The sequence below is a fragment of the Chenopodium album genome, chromosome 8 (genome assembly GCF_948465745.1).
Source record: "Chenopodium album chromosome 8, dcCheAlbu1.1, whole genome shotgun sequence".
In the NCBI taxonomy this organism is placed as follows: Eukaryota; Viridiplantae; Streptophyta; class Magnoliopsida; order Caryophyllales; family Amaranthaceae; genus Chenopodium; species Chenopodium album.
In genome coordinates, this window is record NC_137841.1 from 4,346,036 (window position 1) to 4,360,470 (window position 14,435).

The following is a 14,435-nucleotide window of genomic DNA, read 5'->3' on the forward strand; positions in this document are numbered from 1 at the left end:
TGCAAATTCCATGCAAATTTCACTTTCCAATATACTTTTATTACTTCTTCTTTGACTTTCTTAATACTCGTGAAAATTACCCATAAGAGTTGAACTTTTGAGGATAGAAGGAGTATATGAGTGATCATGGATGGAAATAAAAAATTTAAAAAAATAAGAGAGAGAAATATAAATGAGGAACCACTAGGTATAATGTGAGAGGGAGAATCAAAGAAATATTATTAATAAATGATAGTGGGGTCAAAATAAAGAGAGAAATAATATACAATGTGTGTGAGGTTTCTATACTTGATAATGGGGTGCTAAAAAAAAAAGGCATTTTTGCACTTAAAATGGAGTAATGTTTATTTTCTTTTAAACTTTATTATTGTATAATTATCAAGGAGTTACATTTTAAGGGAAATTGTTATGCATATAAAGAGTTTATCAATTAATTAAACTAAACATTAATACATGGAGCTGAGGTTAATGCATGGAGTTTGTCAATCATTAATGGTATGGTAAAATTTGGGGACACATCATATGCCAAATAACAAAATTGGTGATACATGACAAAACAACATGTCTTGCCATGAGTTTTAATAATATATATTGATATTGATTGATTGATTGTGATCAATGTACACCTGTTTTTTTTAGGGATACCCAGTCAATTCACCAGATAAATAAATTTTGCTTATCTGGGGGTATAATTGTCTTTTCAAGTACCAATGGAGGGGTATATGCGTCTTTTTATGTATAAGTTGAGGGGTACATGTGTAATTTCCTCACCAAACAGTAAAAGCAAAAGATAAACAGTAATTGGACAGCTCACTAAAAGTACTGAATAAATGACCCTACTTTTTCAATATATTTACAAAAATGCCATTAGATTAACAAAAAATTGTTTATCTACGAGATTAACTTGTATTTTTTTTTTTGAGAATTTGTGTTTTTATTGAGTTTAAGTGCTTAACTTTTGAAAATGCTAGTTTTTTTTTTTTTTTTTTTTTTTTTTTTTTGAGAGAAAATGCTAGTTTAATGAGTATGCCTTAATGCCTTATTGTTCAAGAAACAAGAGTATTTCACCTTTTTTATTTTCCTTTTATTTTTATTTAATTTGCAAAAGAAAAACACTGATACAAAAAGCTCGATTCCTCTTTGTCTCTCACTCTTCCTTTCTTCTTCAACTCATTTTCCCCTTTCTCTCTCTCACTCGCAGATTTCCTCTTTCAATTCCAGATGTCTGTAAGTTTTCTCTCTCTTCGACGAACCCTAATTTCAATTCCGAAGCTTCATTTCGTAAATCTGCTGTTAATTGTTAATTTCTTTTGATTTAATTTGATTTTCGATGAAATGAGCAGATCTTCGAGTACAATGGAAGTGCCCTAGTGGCAATGGTTGGGAAAAATTGCTTCGCAATTGGTAGTGATCGAAGATTAGGGGTTCAGCTTCAAACAATTGCTACTGATTTCCAGCGTATTTTCCAAATTCACGATCATCTCTTCATCGGTCTCTCTGGTCTTGGCTCCGATGCCCAAACTCTGTAAGGGTTTTTCAATTTTTTCAATTAAATTTTCTGGGTTTGTGTTTTTTTGCGATTTTTTTGGGGAAAATGATGAAAAGTTTGGAGCTGATAGTGTAATTATGGAATTTGTGATTTATTTTGGGATTAATGTGATTTAATTTGAGAATAATGTAGAGAAAATGGAGCTGATAGTGTGATATAATTTAAATTTGAAGGTACCAGAGGCTTGTGTTTCGGCACAAATTGTATCAGCTGAGAGAGGAGAGAGACATGAAGCCTGAAACTTTTGCTAACCTTGTCTCTGCAATTTTGTACGAGAAAAGGTTTGGTTTCTTCATTTGTTTATTCGTTTATTATATATATATATACTTGCCTTGCTTATTACTTTAATGCTACCTTCAATTAGTGGTTGCGTTGATAGTATAATCTGAATTAGTAATGTGACGATTAAGTTTGGAGGGATGGGGTATGAATGTATAATGTCGTTGATAAAATTTAGGCTTCAATGGTTAAGATTGAGACTTGTATTGTTGAACCTCTTTATTGTCCACAGAAAAATAACCACTTCATAACTTAGAGGAGGTACTCCTATTACCAATTGATTTGGGATGAAATTTCCTTTAGGCTAATTGGGCCAAACGCTCCTCGTTGGGTTGTGTGCATTTCATATTTTTAAATCAAAGGAATGTTCTTGATCATTGTTTTAGAAGCTTATACTATACACTTGTTGCCCAAGTCATTTATGTTTGATTGTTTCTTTTGTATTATTAGAGGGCAAATATGGATGTAATTGGCTTAATTTTAGAAGAGAAAAAGTGCCTATCTTAATAATTTTTTGGAAATAGATTTGTTGCTTTAAATTTCCACCTTGACAACAAGAAACTAATGCTGTATTGTTCTTGATGATGTGACTTTAGGTATATTGCTACTACCTAAGATGTGGTAAAATGGACTGAACTGTTGTTAGATTGGGATTTGGGATTTAGCATTATTTTTTATTTGTCCATATACTGATCACATGTTGTATAGTATATTGTGATTTGTACCGACACTGATTACGTTTTGTGTATTACGGAGTATAAAGTGAAAAAAGACTGACCATTTGCTCTCCTGCCACTCCTTTTCGCCATCAAGTAGCTGGTACTCCAGACATAGCTCAGAAGCCTAATTTTTATTTTTAGTCATACAGTGCGCAATCTCATAAATCCCTTATGTGCTGTTCTAAATTTCTTTAAGCTGTCAATAATTAGTAATTAAAGCTTCATAGAATCCTGCTGTTGTTGAATTCCATATTTGTTGTTGTACCAATATTTTGCTGTCGTCTTATTGGTTGCTATTTTTTAAGAAAACTGAATGTGAGTTCTGTTTTTCTCTAGGTTTGGCCCATACTTCTGCCAGCCAGTGATTGCTGGATTAGGTGATGATAACAAGCCTTTCATTTGCACAATGGATTCAATTGGAGCCAAGTATGCTCTCTTCTGTGTTACCACTTTGTATTCTTTGGAATTAATACTCGTTTGCGGTATCAGTAATTTAAGATTTTTGAAGATTATATAAACATCGATATTAAGGCCTTGCGACTATGTGGCTGTTGAAAATCCTTATGAAATAACTGATACCTCTAAAAAAATGGGGAAAAAAAAATATTAGAAAAGTTAAAAGTCCTTTTGATGATGTCTTATTTGCTTGAGGCATCATGATTGTATTCTTCATATTCTCATGATTAAAGAAGATGAATAGAACCAGTACTTTAAAAATCACGCCTAGGCTCTAAGGCGTTAGGGGTCATGCTCCTTTTGTGGTCTAGGTGAAGCAATTTTAATGAGGCGCTAATAAGGCACATCAACTTTTTTATTCTGAAGTTTTTTTATTTTTTATTTTTTATTTTATTGTTTATAATACGCGCCTCACTTCAACTAAGGTGTGCCTTAGGCGCAGAAAACTCTGAGATGCCTTGGTGCGCCTTGAGCTTTTTATACATTGGCTAGAATCTTCTTTGGTTTGAAATTCATATTAGTGATTTTGGAGAGAATCTTGAGCTTTATATGGTACTTGTTTGATTCATATTGGAAATTGGGATTTGTTTTTCTTAATCAAACTGCGTACCTTAAACTGAGTAACTGACATGTGACCATTAAATTTATCAGAGATATAGAAGAAAGCACGTTTGTTCTCTATGAAGTTGGAATTGATGTCTTTTTCTCTTCTTTCATACTAATGGGACTTGAAAAAATCTAAATCTTGCAATCCATTGTACCATATTTGAGAAAAGCATTGTATCCACTGGCTGCTAGAGTACCTTTAAACTTGATAGGGTGGTTGATTTGCGGTCTTTACAGTGTGATAGTTGTGATTTTCTTTGTTATTCTAGAAAATAAGCCTTTAACACTATTAACCTATAATGAAGAGATTTTTTTATCAGAAAAAATTATAAGATGGATCGTTGTTGTAAATGCAATGTTATTTCTGACATTTCATAGCTGCTGCATTACCTATCACCGCAAAATTGTAGTCTTGTTTCAATTTTTTTTTTCCCGATTTACAGGGAGCTAGCTAAAGATTTTGTTGTTGCTGGAACTGCATCAGAGTCTCTGTATGGTGCTTGTGAATCTATGTACAAGCCTGACTTGGTAAGTCATTTTCCTTGCATTTTAAATTTTCTTTGAGTATTTATTGTGACACATTGACATCTTAAATTTTTGGTTTTTGCTATTTTACCATCTCTGTTTGTTTGTAATATTCTAAGTTGAGCTATCGAATCTATGGTTCTTTATTTTGGTTTCACGCATGACTATGGGTCAGCAATCCACAAAGGATTGGAATTTCCTAGCAAATTTGAATTTCTGCCTAAAGAATTATCATGAACTGGACTTTGGCTTTTCAAAAATGTTGATCCTAAATCTGTTTGCAGTTGTCTGTTTTATCTTATATGGTTGAATATAGACCTGGTCATATGTTGGTTTCCTTGTGGAATAATAACTTTATCTTTTATCTAACTGTCATGTGTTTTAAAAAGTCTCAGTACCTGCATTTATCTAAGTTTTCATGTATCTGAATTTTAACTTGATCTTGATGGTGTAAAGCATTTTTCTTCTGATTAGTGTTATGTTTCCTAACGTATATCCCATTTAGGATGTTGTTTTCGTAAAACATTAATAAGGTTTTATACTCCCTCATTTTGCCTTCATTAGGAGATACTGCCTCCGTCCCTTATTGATAGCTCTTTATAGCCTAATTTAAGTCCCAAAATGATAGTCCCAATTGCTTTTTCCAACTACTATTAATATTAATTTTTTACCAAAATTTCCTCCAATTTACAACAATATTTGTACAAATTTAGCTTCCCTATGTAAATTTTGCATCCCCCTCAAAAAAAAAAATGTAAATTTTGCATTTCCATATACTTTTATTACTCTCTCTCTACTTTTTTGCATACCACATGCAAATTTACCTTTCCAATGTAATTTTACTACTCCCTCCGTCCCCAAAACTTCGACCCTTTTGGGTTGATTTCGCGGTTATTAAGAAACTTAAATTAAAAAAAATAAAAACATATTGGAAAGGTAAATTTACATGGGGTTTGTAAAAAAGTAGAAAGATAAAGTATTAAAAATACATGAAAAAATAATTTTATATGGGGAAACTAATTTTGCACAAAATATTGTTGTAAATTGGTGGGTATTTTAATGCAAATGGGTCGATCATTTTGGGATTAAAATTAGGCCAAAAGGGTTGAAGTTTTGGGGAAGGAGGGAGTACTTATTTAAGTTTCTTAATTCCCGTGAAATTTCACCGTAAGGGACTATCAATAAGGGATGGAGGAAGTATATGTATAAAAATGCAACTCAAACTGATTCAGGAAAAATTCAAAATCTATTCAGCCTATGCTAGTGATTTGGAGTTTTAGCTTACAGCATTGAATGCCTCACATTGGCCAAATTTTTGTCAGCATCATTAATCTTGTGCCTGTGATTCAGGAACCTGAAGAATTGTTCGAGACAGTCTCCCAAGCTTTACAGGCATCAGTTGACCGGGACTGTTTGAGTGGTTGGGGAGGGCATGTCTATATTGTGTAAGTGGAATCCCTTGTACCCTGTTTTCTTTATTGGACATTTTTTTGTTAATACTGCATAATACTCATCTTATGTGCTGCTTGGATGGTTTCTACCAGTGCTTTCCAATTATATAGAGCACTAGATCCCTGTAGACTTCATTTAGTTGTTGTAGGTTGTGGGTTTTAGCTTGTGTCAGGGGATCTTGGCATTGGTTAGCAGGAGTACTGTCCCTCCACTTTTTTTAAAATTTTTTTTAAGAAAAAAACTGTCCCTTCACCTTGGATATGGGGACAATGATTTAATTTTTTTTTTTTTTAAACAATCTCGATTTTAAAGAATTTTTGTATGAGCTTTTATTGTTTAAGTACATATATGATATATACACATTTTGAGGTTCATAATCTTGTTATTTTATTGATTCTAGTTTATTTGTAAGCTTATATTGCTTACTTTCTTTTCTCCTTTCCATTTATATTTTACAAGTATGTGGTTCAAGATAATTGATGTCTTGGTATAAATTGAATTGTCGGGCTCAATTGTTGGAGTGTCGAATGTTTGACATAGGTACATAACACAAATTTAAATGTTGATGTAAATTTAAATGTTGATGTAACATAGCCCAATAACAACTTTTTCCCAAAAAGACTGTCAACAAAATTCCTTTTTTTTTTGGTCTCCATTTGAAAGCTAGTTTCATGGTTGTAATTTTTTACCCTCTTGCCCGTGTTGGATTTCTAGCCTTGCCCTATCTGCTAGGGGCCTTCTGTGCCACAAAGAAATTAGCAATTTTATTCTGTTTGTGGGTCTGGAGATTTTTTATCGTTACTTGTAATCAGCTGCTGCAGGTCCTGATGAAGTAATATAACAACAGTGGAAGTAGGAGAGTGGTCCTGATTTTTTGTCGTGTAGGCAAGTGTTTGAATAACAAAAAAGATTTGAAAGGAGGGGGGAGGGGGGGGGGGGGGGGAAGGTTGCAGTAGTGTCTTGAAAAAAGACTGCAGGGACTATGATTAAGGAGCGGATAGAGTAAACAAAGACAATATGCTATGTACAAGTGGGGGCTCCTTCTTTCTAAACCTAGACCGAAACATGACAAGAGAGGATCTTTAACCGATATCTGGGCTAGGGCACATTAGTGTTGGGCTGTTTTAGTTTTCTATCAAGATTCATGTCTATGATAAGTGCTAACTGGGGTCAAGTCCGTAATAGTTTCTCTCTATCAGCTAGTAGGACATTGTTTCATTTTTGGCTATACTCACATATCATAGAAATAAGTAGGTATGATAGTAAGTGAAGATACAATACTACCTCTTTCCTAAATAATAGACCATATTTCTATTTAGTTTTTCTTGTATCGGTTAGCTAAATCTTAAAGCATACATGTAGATTGGACATTTTGTAGTAATTAAGACAAATTTCCTTTATTATCCTTGTGATACCCAATTTGCTCTATTTACCCTTGTAATAACACCAATTTTAAAGAAAGGCTACATTGGTAATTAAGGTCTTGACCATACCTATCTTTGGTTCTATGTCTAGAGTCAGCTTTAGCTTAATAACCGAGTGTATGTTGTGGTCCTATGTAGTAATGTGATTGTGGTCTCATCTTGGGTTATAGCCTCTTCTTTGGTGAGAAAGCAAACTCTTGCTATTATTCATCCCAAAGAGGAAGTTCAAATTTAAATGCTTCTTTGTATTTGTTAGCTCCCCACCCTCTACTTTTTTTTAAATTCCTTTTTCAGTTTTATTTGGCAAACCTAAAAATGCTTTTTGTGTTGTCTTTTGCCTTTGCTTGTGCAGCACTCCAACAGAGATCAAGGAGCACATCTTGAAGGGCAGGATGGATTAGAATTTCTCTCAAGGGCTTATCTTTCCCTATTCTCTCTATCGTGTCTTTGGAATGTAGTTAGACTTGTTTCCGTGGAGGTTTAATGTAATAGAATCTGCTGTTGAAACTAGCGTGTGCTAATTCTGAATTCTTGTTCATGTAGTGGACAGTGTATTTGCGATTAGACATTTCCAGACTTAGATCTTGTTATCCCCTGAGTTCCGTTCTAATCATAAGCCATTAGTTTGGTCGGTGATTAATTTGATCAATCTTGATGTGTATTCGTGTTTGCTGCTAGCCTTGATGCATTGCTGAAGAATTAGTGTGACTGAGTGACAAACCGACAATGTAATCGGATCTGAAAATCATTGTTTGCTCAGCTAAACAACTCTTAAATGGCTAATGCTAGTTGTAAATAAGAATTCATAATTTGATTGCCTTTACTAGTATCCAAATATCTTTGATTGCCTTTACTAGTATCCAAATATCTGATACAGAATTCTTAAGCCTAGCCAATCAGTCTCTCTTCAATTTTGTTTAGTAAGAAACTGAGGATAGAGTATAGGCTAGGCCTCTAGGCAATTGGTGTTATGGTTGAATTTCATCTATTAGAGCCCCCTCTTGGTAACTTAAAAGCTGTGTGAGACAACGAATCGAGAATGTGCCGAATTGTTATATGTATGTAAGTGGATTCTTAGTCATTCTTTAGTTAATTCTTGTTTGATTTTATTAAATCTATTTTCCTTGTCGTTAATCATCAATTGTAGATACCGTATGACTTTAATCGATTAAAATTGGTGTCCTTTGTGATTTCTTCAAAAAAAAAAAAAAAAAAATCTTCCTAATTTTTTTTTATATTATCTTATTATCTTTATATGATTTGTTTTTTCATGATTTATTTACTTAAAACAATTACAAGATTTTGAGACCTTTTAATTAAGGGAGATTAAGCTATAATTTAGAAGGTTGATATATGGTAAAGAGTGTAAACTAACGGAGCAAAAAATACAATATTATGTTATAAAATAAGGTGGAAATATAAGAAATAGAGAGAGAATTAATCTGGGTTTGCTTGGAGAATAATAAACCCTAAAATCTAGAAAGTTCTAGAATGATACAAGGGTATAATGGGCCTCGTTAAAACCTTATTAGGAAAAACCTGTGGGATAAAAACCTAATGAAGGAAAAAGAGTACAACATTCTTCGTAATATGCTTTGGAATGTTGTCTCATTAAAAACGTTACCTTAAAAATCATATAACTTTTGCATGAATTGTATTCATCACGGATACATGCACTTGTATCATCTCGATCATATAATTTTCTCATTCATTTTTTGGAATAAAAAAAAAATCTAGTAATTTATGAATCATTAATACTCAAGTGTGGTATCTAATAGACCACCAAATTAAATTTAATATACACATCAATCAATACTTATACCATTGTGTATTTGTGTTAGTATGTTTTATAATAGTACCCTCTTATAAGGTTACTAACAACATGACCATGGTACAAAGTTAATGTCAATGATAATATAACGTATGTACATGAGATAATATAAAGTACGAAGTATATATTAAAAGAAAAATTTGGAACTTCAAGTCCAAGATTGGAGTATTAATTATATAGCTTGCAACTTATTATCGTTGATTTTATAGTTTAGATGCAGTTGTACAAACATGTATCTGAGTTAATCAAAATACCATTCAAGGGATATGTACAGATTTGAAGCTTTAATATTATTTTTTATTAACGTGATAGTATGGTTTGCTCAATCATCACATATAATTATAGTTTGCCCTAAACAAATACTGACATAATCAATAGTAATATGAATGATTGAATGTCACAAAACTATGTTCACAACTTATCTCATTTATCATATGATCATAGATAAAAATCACATATGTTTGAACCAAACAAGTAATCCAAAAGGGTTAAACATAATCATGCTCATATACGAAATATAAAGAATGTTTAATTCACAATCAACCTTAATGATTATGGTATCCCTTGTTTCCTCGTATATGCAATGTTTTAGGATAAAAGAAAGGATATCAATCATATCATAAATTAAGACATAGTAAAAGGTAGTAGTAAACACATATCAAGTTGTAATGTAGTATTGGAGTGCAAATAATTTATACGTATTATATGTGGTAGCAAATTAGAAAATAGGCATGTCAATATGTCATTGAAGTATCTGCATATGTGTATATCACTGCCACCATACTATTATTATGATTATTATCTTTACTACCATTAATAAATAGTAGGAAAATTTGCGAGAAAGGTCCTTTTAAGTGGTCGACCTTGTGAGAAAGACCCTTTTATAAAAAAAAAAAAAAAAAAAAAAAGGTGGCACAAAAGGTCCTTTTATCCATTTTGGGTTGTGTAGAGGGTCCGTTGACCAAACTCCGGCGTTGACTTTTTTTTTCCGGCCAAAAAAAGTCACGTGCATTGCACGTGACTACTTAATTCCATTTTTTTTTCTTTTTCTTTTTCTTTTTTCCCTTTTCCCCTGTTTTTCCTTCTAATTCCCTCTATTTTCCCCTTTCCCCTTAAAATATTTCCCTCCCTTATTTCCCTTTAACCCATGTGATGTGACAAGAAGCTAACCCACCATTAATGGCGATGCATTGTTGATGGAATTAATGGCGAATTGCTTTATGGCAAGAGATTAACCCCACAAGCTATTTAATTGTTAAGTGTTTAACTCTGCCCCTTGTTTTGTTTCTTTCAAAGTAGTAAAAGCTCTCAATTTTTTTCCCAAAATTGCTCACTTGGTCTGTAAAAATGGTGAAGAACAAGCAGAAGGCGAAAAGGGGAAAATTCAATGAAAAATTACAAAATTGCGAAACAAAACCTGATATTGACAAAGGATTCTCACCATACCTGATTCGCCTGTTGTTTATAGGCTTTGATTGTCTTTCAATTGTGATTTGAAGGACAACAATTCAAGTTTTCTGACTTCTCAGGGCTAAAATAAGGGTTTCAATTGGGTAAGAGGGAAAAATCGAGGGAATTAGAGGGAAGAAGAGGGGAAAAGGGGGGGAAAAAAAAAGAAAAAAAAAAGGAGGATTAAGTAGTCACGTGCAATTTTTTGGCCGGAAAAAAAAAAGTCAAACGCCGGTGTTCGGTCAATTGACCCTCTACACAACCCAAAATGGATAAAAGGACCTTTTGTGCCACCTTTTTTTTTATTTATAAAAGGGCCTTTCTCACAAGGTCGACCACTTAAAAGGACCTTTCTCGCAAATTTTCCTAAATAGTATTAATTATAAAGTAATTTCCCATCGGTGAAAAATTGTTGAAAAAAGGCAAAATAAACCAACCATAGATTATTATTCCTATGCTTAATGAAAAGGATAAGTACAATCATATGACACATATCTCTAATATTCACCAAACCAACTCAAAATAATAGAACTAATATATAATAAGATAGAGTGTGAAAATAATTGGTAAATTGTAGGTTCACCATTAGAAAATAACCATTAGTACCCTGTGAATTTGATCGTCAAATTTACTACCCTATGAATTTGATATTAAACTAAATCAATAAATTAAAGCTGATGTATAGAAATAGCAAATGCGTAAAATAAAAATTCTTACTTGATGAACAATTAATTGAATCACTCAAGGTAGTAAGTTTACGGGAAATTAGAATTCTAATAATGCATAGATTAAACTATTATACAATATCGCAAACTTCGTAACTTGACAATTTCGGATCCTAAAACCTATGGTAAAATAATAAAAATTTAAACAATACATACCAATCATGTTACATAAACCAAATTATTTAATATTAAAGAAAACTTAGATAATTAAACAAATCATATGTTATTATAGTATGGCTATGTGATGTCGCTAGACGATTATGTTATGTAATAGGCAGATTCATTAGGAATTGAAAGCAAAAGAATAATACAAGCTAAAACAAAACTAATTCTATTGTGCAAATAATACAATTGCACTCAGGTTACCTTCATTCAAAATACAAAAGGTAGACGAGCTTTGGTGCTGATAACGTGTTATAAAATAAGGTGAAAATATAAGAGATAGAGAGAGAATTAATATGTGTGTTCTACTTATCTTTCATATAATGGAGGTATAGATATATATATAGATACAATACAATTTATAGGGTTTGCTTGGAGAATAATAAACCCTAAAATCTAGAAAGTTCTAGAATGATACAAGGGTATAATGGGCATCCACACACACACACACACACACACACACACACACACACACATATATATATATATATAATATTAACATTTAAATTACCATTATATAGTACTTTTGCAATAGTGCGGTTCAACGGGGAAAAAAAAAATAAAAAAAAAATCTATTCATGAACGATTTCCCTTAATATTGTTAAAATAGAAATTAATTCCCATTATGCTTCGTTTTAAAAACAAATTCCCAAAGTAGTGTCCACGTAGGATTGGTTTTCGGTTCAACTTAAAATCGCTAACGGTATTAGCGGTTTTGCAATTTTTGTAAAATAAAGTCAAAGAGACCTGTTTTTATTGAAAGGCGGTCTCTTTGAAGTTATAAGTGTAATTGCCAGCGCTCTCTTTTCTTGTTGTGGGCTAAGAATTAACAAGGACACAAAGAGACCTGTCGTATTGAAAGGCGGTCTCTTTGAAATAATTTTCCTGTAGACTATGCCTTGTGAATTAACCAAGGACGCAAAGAGACCTGTTATTGTTAGAGACGGTCTCTTTTTAAAAACCGCTATTACCATTAGCGGTTTTAAGTTGAACCAAAAGCAAAAAAAAAACGATCCTACGTGGACACTATGTAGGGAATTTATTTTTAAATCAATGTATTATGGGAATTGATTTTTATTTCAACAATACTATGGAAAATCGTTCATCTATTCATGGTTGATTTTCTTATGAAAAAATAATAATTGAGTTAATTTCCGGTCAAATATTTCTGTAAGAATTTTACCAACTTATAACTATTTTTTCCTTCAAAAAATTTATTAACTATTTCTAAAATAGGTCATGCTTACATCGATCATTTTGGACATAAGTCGATATCATTAAAAAAATTCCCGTCAATACAATTATAATGTCAGCTTAAAGGGTTTTTTTTTTTTTTTTTTTTTTTTTTTTTTTTTTTTTTTTTTTTTTTTAAAAAAAAAATGGTATTTTACTTGGCATATGTTTTGGAAGTACATTATTGTATAGTTTTTTTTTAACTAATTAATTCATTAATAAAAAGTCATACGATATTTACATTGTATAGTTTTATTGGGAATAACATGCAACACCAATTGTAGTTTCATTAATGTATACTATTTTTAAATATTTTCAACCTAACTAATCAAAAATAATATATTTTTTTTCTCAATTGTAGTTTCATTAATTTTTGCCTTATTATTTTATCGTTCTTATACACATTGCAATTGTATATTGTTCAACATGAGTTGTCGCATTTTTATATTACATCACAAATTAAGGATTTTTTTTTTTAATTTTACCACCAAAAAAAATCAAAAAAATTGTTTTTTCACCACCAAAACTTCTAAAAGTTTTATTTTATCACCAAAAAATAAATTAAAATTTGTTTTTTTTACCACCTACCATAAAAAAACCAGTAAATCTAACGAAATTTTTAAAATGATTCGATTTTCGTGCCAAACACATGGTCTTTAGGGGTTTTAGGGGCATTTTGAATCTATGGGTCCATATTCAGGTTTGACAAAAATGGTCGTAAATAGCTCATTTTTTCTACTAAAATATACCTCAATTTGTGTGAAACACGCAAAACGAGGCATTTACGATCATTTTTTGTCAATCTGACCTCAAAATGGACCTAAAGGCCAAAATCCCCCCTAACTTGAGAAGAATATGTTTTGCGCACAAAAATTGAAGATTTTTATCTCAAACGATTAGATTTAGCATTTTTCTTGATGATATGTGGTAAAAACAATTTTTAGAATTTTTTTTTTGCTGTAAAATAAAACTTGTAGAAGTTTTTGTGCTAAAAACAATTTTTTGATTTTTTTATGGGTAAAATTTAAAAAAATTACGGAAAAAAAAGTATTACTATCAAGCATCGCACAGGCACTAATCTAGTAATAATACTAAAATAATAACCGCTAACATCATCGGTTACCTCAACTGTACAAGTGTCACTCTCTCATAAAAATTTCCCGCCTAAATAGAAATAGGAGCATCATAAAAATTTCTCGCCTAAATTTGAATCCATATAGGTTCAAAATGAGCTTCAAAACTTTACCCGAACAATTTGAATCCATCATGTCATATTATGACACGTGTCATGATTTAATCATAATGACTAACAGAGTTAACGGCCGTTAGTCATTAATGACATTTGGTGAAATTTGTAAAAGCTCGGTGACATTGGTATATTTGTGAAAACTTCATAGAAATTGGTGAATTTTAAAAAAATTTAGTGTCATTTGGTGAAACCGCCGTTTTATAAATTAGGAACATGGACTAGAATCGTGGAAAGTTGTGATATTTGTATTGTCCTTCTTTAACCCTACTACTTCTTACTAGAAAGAGGTCAACTTTCCAATAGTGGTCGTTTGGTTCTCAAAGGGGAAAAAGAATAACTAAAAGAAAGGGGATAAGGGAGAATGGAAAGCAACTCCCTCACTTATCATTGGTTGTTTTACTTCAAAAGAATGGAATCAAGTTTCAAAATCAATAAATAACAAGTAACAACCAACTCCAGCTCCCCTCCCATCCAGCGGCGCTGAGCTCTCGTACCCCTCCCTGATGGCGGCCATACTCCCCTTTTCCTGCAATAGTGCCAGTCCGCCACCCCTCCATTGCTGCCGCCGCACCAAGTCCAATGATAAGCGCTCTTTTTTTTTTTTTTAAAAAAAAGTAATCTTTTGGTAAATCTAGTAGGTTGTTTGCTTTTAGAGTATTATGTGTTATTTTTTGGTGTTTGGGGGTTGTTTATGGGGTGGTTATGGTTTATTATTGAGATGGTTAGGGTTTTTTTGGATAATTTTGTGGTGGTTTTCGTGGTCGGTGTGGTGATTT

The 14,435-nt window shown here is 32.0% G+C and overlaps 1 protein-coding gene across 1 annotated transcript; it reads left to right on the forward strand.

Annotated features, from left to right (window-relative positions):
- Positions 1-1,068: 1,068 nt before the first annotated feature.
- Positions 1,069-7,659, forward strand: LOC145641638 (proteasome subunit beta type-3-A-like). The gene is made up of 7 exons (XM_081692499.1): positions 1,069-1,227; positions 1,344-1,525; positions 1,723-1,830; positions 2,884-2,973; positions 4,053-4,137; positions 5,485-5,579; positions 7,363-7,659. The coding sequence occupies exons 1-7, from the start codon at positions 1,222-1,224 to the stop codon at positions 7,409-7,411; spliced, it is 615 nt and encodes a 204-aa protein (XP_081548625.1). The 5' UTR covers positions 1,069-1,221; the 3' UTR covers positions 7,412-7,659.
- Positions 7,660-14,435: the final 6,776 nt, after the last annotated feature.